Source organism: Felis catus, chromosome D1 (assembly GCF_018350175.1).
Source record: "Felis catus isolate Fca126 chromosome D1, F.catus_Fca126_mat1.0, whole genome shotgun sequence".
NCBI classification, from domain to species: Eukaryota; Metazoa; Chordata; class Mammalia; order Carnivora; family Felidae; genus Felis; species Felis catus.
Window position 1 is genome coordinate 97,131,665 of NC_058377.1, and position 8,635 is coordinate 97,140,299.

The 8,635-nt window shown below is 59.4% G+C and overlaps 1 protein-coding gene across 7 annotated transcripts in view; it reads left to right on the forward strand.

The window, feature by feature from the left end:
- TSPAN18 (tetraspanin 18) overlaps positions 1-8,131 on the forward strand; it is a 188,564-nt gene extending 180,433 nt beyond the window's left edge. For all 7 annotated transcript variants that reach the window (XM_045039164.1, XM_045039165.1, XM_003993193.6 and 4 more), the window contains 2 exons: positions 2,948-3,031; positions 5,139-8,131. In XM_045039164.1, coding sequence (XP_044895099.1) covers positions 2,948-3,031; positions 5,139-5,186 — 132 coding nt within the window. In that variant the 3' untranslated portion in view covers positions 5,187-8,131. The remainder of the gene's footprint in view (positions 1-2,947; positions 3,032-5,138) is intronic.
- Positions 8,132-8,635: the final 504 nt, after the last annotated feature.

Below are 8,635 nucleotides of genomic sequence, written 5' to 3' on the forward strand. Positions count from 1 at the left end.
GATTCTGGGGGAAACTCACATGTGCTGTCTAGAAGCACCTGCCGACCCCGAGAGAGCAAGACTCCTCCCCCCCCACCCCCAAGGTCAGGGAAACTACCAGACTCTGCTTCTCTTGCAACCCAAGGACTTGATCTCAGTCTGGGAAGGAGCCCTTTCCTCTTCTTGCAGGAAGAAGAGGCTTCTCTGGCCCCTGCTTTGCCCCACCTCCCCCTGGCCCCCGCACTGTGAGACGGACAGTGCCCTTGTACTTGATTCCTCCTTCCCGCCGAGTGCTCTCCCCCCACCGGGCCCCCAGCCCCTGGGGTGTGTGTGTGTGTGAGACCAGGCAAGGCAGGGGTGGGGTGGGGTGGGGGGAGAGGGGAGCAGGGATGAACCCGGTGCCTGCCCCATGCCCCTCCCTTGATTAGGCTTTTGATGAGGATCTCCTGGGAGAGTTGCAGACGCAGGGGACACGGCAGGGAACAGGAGACAAGGCCCCTGTCCCTGTGGGGCTCACAGTCTAGCAAACTAAGTCATACTTTCACATGGTAATGATTGCTATAAAGAAAATAAAACCTAGACAGGAGCTAGAAGGGACTGAGGTGGGGGCCTCAGGGCAAGCTTCTTAGAGCCTCAACGAAGGGGCCTGACTGAGGCCTGACCCTGGCCGACCCAGGAGGCCGTTCAGCTTGGAGCTCGGCACCTCGTCTCCTGTCCCCTGCACATGCCCGTGTCATGTCAGAGGATCCACAAGGGCCCTGGGGGTCAGGCCACTGTGAGCTTGGAGCAGCGAGGGGCCCTGAGAGGCTGGGTCTCAGCCTCGAGGGGAGGCTGCAGGATGTGGAGGGGGGCCTGGGGAAGGTTTTCAGGCTTCGATGTCAGGCGGGCCTGGATTGCCGCCTGCTGTGACACCCTCTCTGGACCTCAGATTCCTCATGCTGTGGCACACACTGCTGGCCGTTCTCCCCGGAAAGACGGGGTCTATTAGACCCCATAACCACCAGGGAAAGGCAGCACGTCCTACTGCCCTGCAGCTGGGCCAAGTGACCTCGCAGCAGCCAAGGACAGGCGAGCAGAAGTGATGTGTACAACTTGTGTTAGGTCCTTAAGAGGAGGCACTGTGCCCACCCCTACTCCTTTTCCCCCCTGGCTGGAATGGAGCTCTGGTGACAGCCATCTGGCACCTGGCAGCGGAGGGTGGCCCCCCAGGATGTCAGAGCATCACAAGAGGAGCCCGGGCCCCTGACCACTCCGTGGAGCAGACGGGCCACCAGAGCTTGGGATTTAATATGAAAGACAAATGAACTTCTGGCTGGTTGAAGGCACTGCTGTTTGGGCCTCCTGATGCCCACAGCCAAACCTGTGTCCTAAGGCCACTTGTCAGTTATTCAGGGAGGCTCTTGCTGGGGCCTGTTCCTTTCGGGCTTTATCCTCAGAGGCTGCCCATTTCTGGACTCATCCTTGATCATGACACCTTCTTCCATCTCCTGGGCATGGCTTTGGAATCAGCTCATCGGGGAGGTCCCTGTGCAGCTACATTAGCCCTTTATGTTGACTCTTCTCTGTGCTTCATAAGGATCCCCCGAGATTGACCTCCGGGATCCTTTTCTGAGATGCTCACATCCCTCCTGGGCATTCTTCCTTTCAAAAGCCTCTGTGGAAGGACTCCTTCCTAAAGCCCGGTGTGCATTTCTGACTTTGCCTTGCACCCCATCACAGTCGGTGAGCAAAACGTCTGAATGCATGGACTTGAAATCCCAACTAAAGAGGCTTATGCAAATTCCCTTTGTGTTCTACACACAGCAAGAGTTCTGGAAGTTGGTAGCTTTGTCCTGTCAGTCAAAGCCTGGTCTCTGTGATCTTTGTGGCCTTTCTTTGTACATATCAGTCCGCGGTGGCAAAATGGCTGTCATAGCTCCAGGTACCCCACCCATGTTTAAGACACAGAGCAGGGGAAAGTGGGGCACACCATCCTTCCAGAAAGCCCCGGTAGACATCTGCATAGATCTTGATGGCCGGGACTCAGTTACGTGGCCACCAGAGGCCAAGGCAGAAGGCCCCTGTCTGTGGACGTTGAATTAGCCCACCGCCGTTGACCATTGAGCTCCGATGAAAAGAAATGAAGAAATCCCGAAAGAAGGTGACCTGTGATGAGTGCTCAGATTCCCCCACTGGGATGAGTCAGACCCTCCAAGGCGGCTTCTCCAGCGCATTCCTCAGCCTTCCCTGGGTCAAGATGGCCCCCCCAAGCAAGTCAAGAACGTGTTCCCCTGCTGGAAACAAATCGGGGGGCTTCCCAGTAGATGATGACCTTGCTAGAACGCGACTCCAGGCCAGAGTGGGGACCACCAACAGGAAGTCGTACATACTCCCCATCTGTCGGGGTGATACTAAGTCTTCTCTCCTCAACAGCATCACTGTTTCTCTGCTTTATCCCCAGCGCTCCCTACCTGCTTCCTGGCAGGTTGTGAGTGTGGGTGCTGCTGTGACTCTTGACATAAAGTGCTATACCCTCATCCTCCTGGCATGGGAAAAGTGTTCCAAGCCAGAGAGTGAGAGCAGCACGTGCAAAGGCCCTGGGGTGGGCTGGAGCACAGCGAGGACCGGAGGCGAGGGCGTCAGTAGGACCACACCCACGTTCTCCGTGTGTCTGTATCCACCTCTATCCCAGTTCGTATATGCCCAGGACTGCTTGCGAAAGCATTCATCTGTTTAGAGGGGACCTCAAGGGTCGCGAGGGTCTCCGGTGTATTGCTGCCAGATTGCTGTTCGGAGGCCTCCTGCCTCCCACCCCCTCCCACCCCCCACCCCCATCCCCACCCCCACCAAACGGTGGATTTGACAGGGTAAGTCTGCTGCTGCCTGAGCTGTGGGGCTGGTCACGTGCCAGTTCCCAGGCTTAGTACCTCGGTCCTGATTCTGCACTGTCTCTCCGGCTGTGGCTTCACCTCTGGTCCTTCCCTCCCAGGGCTGTTACACCGTGATCCTCAACACCTTTGAAACCTACGTCTACCTGGCTGGAGCCCTCGCCATAGGGGTGCTGGCCATAGAGGTAAGTAGAGGCCCCCCACTTCCGCGGGTCCCCCGGAAGCAAGGCACACGCGGGGTCTTGGGGAGATCCCCCGTGCCCTGCACCCCCCCCCCCAGCCTACCTCTGCCTCCACATTCTAAATCTGGGACCAAATTGGCTCCCTACTGTAGGGACAGTATAGGCCCCGCTGTGCCTGTCTGCTGCCCGAGTCGCTGTTGGACTCTGGTCTCATCCGAGCAAATCTCCAGCAGTGAGTGGGCAGGCTCCGAGAGTCACCCCCCCATCCTCCTCCCACTGCCCACCTCGCGGTTCCTCTCTGCCTAATCCTCCCCCAAGGTCCCCCAAGGTCCAGAGTGAACTCTTAACTGAGAATCAACACCGCTGCCTTGAGGAAAGGGCTGCGGCTTGTGCTTCTAGATCAGGATCTTTGTGGGGGTGGGGGGTGTTCAGGGCCTGTGAGGCCTTGTCCACCTCCCAAGGGCGGTCTTAATTAACCCCTTCGCCCCAGTCCCGGAATCCCCGTCAAAAGGCAGGCAGCTGCAGACTCCGGCCGCCGCCGCCACCAGGGGGCGCCGCAGCCGAGGAGCGGAGCTGCCCCTCCCTTCTCCCCACCCCCTTCCTGGGTCTCAAGCCCCCGCTACTGCTGGAATTTGGACTGAGCGCGCATAGCCCACGCTTGGCCATCTGCAGGAAGGACCGCTCCCGGGCCTCGGCCAGCGGGGAAACGAAGTCAGGCGGCCGGAGCCCCAGCCTCCCTGTCCCTCCTTTCGGGGACGCCTCGAATGCCCGGCACCGTGCGCAGCTTTCAGGGTGGGGGATGGGGGATGGGGGAGCGGGAGGGGTCCTTCATTCATTCATCCGTTCATTCAGCAAGCCTAGATTGAGCCCCTGCTTGCCAGCAGCGCGCCAGGGGAAGTTCTCTCGCGGGAGGACACAGTGAGCGAGAAGCAGATAAATCTGCGCTGGGACTGCGGAAATGGCGGGGGTGTGCCCCGCGCAGGAAGGACTCTTTTCAACTCCCGGCTCTGCCTCTCCCCACACAGGGCCTCTGAGCCACAGATTACTTCTCTGCAAAATGGCGCTGCTAACCATGTCCCCCTCCCCGCCCCCCCGCCCCCCGGGCCGTCCTTCGTCCTTGCTCCTGGCGTTGTGGAGGTTGCGGAGGATGGGGACTGCTTGCCTGGCGGGGGTGCGGGGGGCTCGTTAGACAATGTCTGCATTCTTGATCCGCCGTCCTCCTCACCCCCAGCCCCCCCCCCCAAGCCCAGCTGTGACCCCTATGGGAGGCAGAACCCTGCTCCGGGAGGAGGGACCTTAACTGTATCCCTGTCCCAGCCTCGCTTCCCCTCCCGGAGATCTGGCCGTGAGCCTGGGCTCTAGGGACTGTCCCTTGTGCAACTTGCAAGAGCCCTGACCGTGGGGGCATCGGCCATTCTGGTCACAGGGGCATCCCTGCGTCTGGGTCTCTGCCTGCCCCCAACACCCCAGGGCCCTTAGGTAGGTGTTCCGTGACTGTGCTCTCAACTCTGGGAAGGGCTACATCACCCTTGCCTATTAATAATGATCCTGGTAACTTTCTACTAATCTTCTCGTTGGGTCATCGATCACCTTCTACTTCATCTTACCACCCTCCTGTGAGCTAGAAGGCGGAGTGTGTGGGACTTGGGAGCATAGGCTGTGGGGTCAGAATGCCTAGACTCAAACCCCAGCTCCCTCACTTGCAGCTGTGTGACCTTAGGTGAGTCGCATGACCTCTCTGTGTCTTGCCTCCTGCTCTGTAAAAGGTGTTGGGGAAAGCACTTGGAAATGTGCCCGGCACGTGGTAAGCTCCAGTACATGCTCAGGCCAGAGAAGGGACATGTTGGGCCCAAGGTTGCTGCTGGCAAATAGGGGAGCTGGGTTTGAACCCATGTCCAAAGCTCCCTTTCCGTGACTACGCTGCACAAAGGGGACCATGCGGAGGGCTTGCCCCCAAGGAGTGTCAGGAACCCCTACTGCGGGAGGGTGCTGAGTGATGGGTGGGCCCCCTTCCTGTCCCACGGCCGATGGCTGCTTCCCGTCGGGGTGGGACAGCCCAGCGCAGGGCTGGGAGGCCAGCCTGACAAGCCAACCTCGACTTCCTCTGCAGCTTTTCGCCATGATCTTTGCCATGTGTCTCTTCCGGGGCATCCAGTAGAGGGCGTGACCTGAAGCCTCACCCGCCACCACTGCCCGGCACCCAACACCCTCCCCTCCCCGGTGCCCCCAGGGGAGGAGGCGAAGCCATCCTGAGTGGCCAGAGGAAGGGGCAGAGGAAAATAGCTATTTTTTTAACAAAACAAAATGAAGACAAGAAAATGGACTGACGTACCCCGCCTGGACTCCGGGCTCTCTGCGAGGGCCCCGGCGCTTGAACCCAGGGAGCACTCTGGACTAGAGACCAAAGGAACCCCAAGCCCAGGTTCCCTCCTCAGCCCCGCCAGCCCCTAGCAGCCCCGGGCCTGGGCCATCTCCTCAGCTCCAGGTGCCAAGAACGGGAGGATCGAGGCAACAAGGAGGCAAAAGCAACCCTCAGATCGACAAAGCCCAGGGGCCCCCTGGGAGACTCGGGCACCGTGTCCCCGAGGACTTGGAACCTACACTGAAGCCCTGGTCTTCTGAGGATGGAGTCGCCCCTGCCTCGGGCTGGGGCCAAGAGTGGGCTACAGACGCTGGATCTGAAAATGGCCTAGCTGGCAGGGTCCTCGCTTCCCCCATCTGTTGGATCAAATAATCCGGAAAGCCCAGAGAGGGGCAGTTTGTCGTTCACAGTCACACAGCACGTGCGTGACAATTGTGAACTGGAACCCACTCATCCCTAGGCTGCCTCTCACCGCTTCCAGGGCTGTGTCAGTCTCAGCGTCCTGGTTTCCCGAGAGAGAGAGAGAGCAGGCTGGTCAGGAACTTCCCAGGCCCACAAATGAGAAAATTACGGACTATTGCCCCTGCTCTCCTCCCCCCCCCCACCCATACTTCTTTCTAAGCCTGCAGGGACACACACACACACACACACACACACACACACACACACACTACCGTCCCTTTGCCGCACTGCCCGCCTCTGCTCACAAGCCTAACCCCTTCCCTGTTCACCAACTCTGTGGTTCCCCGGCTGGAAGGAACCCCCAGGATCGTCTGGTTCCCCTCTCCCCACCCAGAACTGAGGCTTGGACGTCTTCCACAAGCTCTCTGCCAAGACTTTGCCACCGTCTTCTTGCATACCTCCAAGGACGGGGAGCTTACTACCTCCCAAGACAGCCTTCTGCCTTTGGACTGCTCTGCCTTTTTAGCATCAGCTCACTGCACGTTAGGGTTCTCTGTTTCTCTTTGGTTGCATCCATGGCATCCCACGTTCTCTTTCTCCTTCCCAAAGTGTTAAGGCCACACATCGTCTCCCCCCAGACGCGTTTTCTGCAGGCTACAGAGCTCCAAGACATCTCGTTCCAGCTGTGACATGCTTTCCTGTCCCTTCTCTGTCCGTAGCGCATTTCCGTGTGTTTCTTCCAGGCTTGGGCAGGGAGAGGTTGTCCCCTAGACTCACTCACGCCTACACAGCGCCCACCGATCAGTTCCTCACATACAGGCCTTACATCCATCCTAGACCGCTGTAGGCGACTGTATTACAAGATCCCTCGACCCCAGTGAATCAGGAGTGACCGCCGGAGGCTGGTCAGAGGATCTGAGGTTTGGCCTGGGGTCCGAGGGAAAGGACAGCGTAATCCTAGTTGGTTGGTAATCAACTTACGCTTGATTAGTGATGTCTGCCGCGGGCTTGGCAAGGGGAGGGGCGGCGTGGCGCCTGACCTCCTCTCCACGTCCCTCTTCAGGGTCTGGGAAGGGCCTGTTCTGACTCCCAGGCCCTGCGTCAGCTTCCAGCCTTCCTTCCAGCCAGTGGGAGAGACACAGCTGTGGCCTGGAGCCCTGTGCTTCTCTGCTCTGCCACCTGCCCCCTTCAGAGATGCAGCCCCAGTTCTGTGCCTGCTGTAGAGATTGGCTTTGACCCTCCTCTTGTCTCTCCCCTTCCCCCTCCCACCCTCCTGCTGTCCCCTCTCGTCCCAGGTCCCCCTCGTGGTCTCCAAGCTGGGGCTTGCCATAGAGTCCCTGTAGCAGCCTGTCCTGGGCTCCCTAGCGATGGGCGTCCCCGGGACCCTGCAGCTGGAACCCCAGCCCAGCCCGAGAGGGGCCTTGGGCATGCCCCTCTCCAGCCCCGCCCACCCACGTGCTTAGCTCCAGCAGAGGCAAATGGCCTAAGGTTGACAAAAACAGCTGGCTGGGCGGGACTCGGGGTCTGACTGGGCAACTGTGTGGCTCCAGGCCAGGGGCATCCCAGACTTTCGGGTCCGCAGCGCCCAGGAGAATCCGGGGCCTTGAAGGTAAGGAGGGCCTGGCATCTATCTGGCACTCACCCCCCTCCCCCTGTCTAGTCCATCCCCTCAGGGGGAGGAAGGGTGGGTCCTGGAGGAATATCTGGCTGAGGCAGGTTCAAGGGTGCATATGAGACTCATCCCTAACGGCTTTCCAGAAGGGGGCCAAGGAGCCCCTTACCTGGCGACTGCCCACACTGGGGCCGGAAAGAGAAAGCAGGCGGTCCGTAGCATTGACCCAGGCTGGTCTTTATTTGCAAGGCTGCCTGCAGCCATTCTGAAGCATGAAAAAGCAAGGTCTGTGCCAGTCTGGCTCGACCGAGCCTTTCCCAGGCACCGAGGTCTAACTGGGCTGGTCCACGTACGGCCGATAAACAACCCTACCCTGTTGGTCACACACACCCCAGACTGAAAGCCACCTTCCGGCTCCGAAGCTGCCGCCTCTTAGAAAAGGGAACCCATCTGAGGGGTTACGAAGCTCTCGTCCCTCCTTTCCGCACCTAAGGGACCCGGCCAGGATACCCCAAACCAGCTGAGGCCCCGGCACCCCCATCTCCCAGAAGCCCCCTCTTCCCTTTCCCCACGGGTCCCGTGTCGAAAGTCTATTTTGAAACCTGTAAATGTTCCTTCCAGTAGATAGCAGAGCTAATTTATCATGTTTATTTCCTGTGAACCCCCCCCCTTTTATATTCTATATCAAGAGGAGTTTTTGTAATATAAAACAGGACGCCCACACTGATGGTTTTGCACTGGTTTTTGTGACTGTTTCTTACAAAAAGAAAAAGGAACGAAGAATAAATAGTGGCTGTGAAGAAGGTGGTCTTGCTTGGGTGGGGGGGGGGGGCAGAAGGGGGGAGCTGAGGCACGGAGGGCGCGGGGCTCCAGGGGCAAAGGTAAAGGGTGGTGGGTGGAGCGGGGGCGGGGGGTGTCTTCCCAAACCTTTAGGATGGGGAGCCGGGCCGACACTGGGCCTTCTTCAGGAGATGCGTGGGTCCCCCTCCCTGTTTGTCACTGCCTCCCTCCCAGCGATGGCTCCTTGCCTTAATCCCCCCGCCACATCCCCGGACCAGGTCTGCCGGGCTCTGCTAAGGTCCCTCTGGACCCAGCTCCGATGTCCAAGCAGCACAGAATTTCACGACAGCACCATCCCAGCAGGCCCTCATTACCACCCAAGGGACAAGGCCAGGCCACCCTCCCGCTCGCCCCACCCCGGCTGAGGCTGAGACAGCTTGGCCAGCCCGGC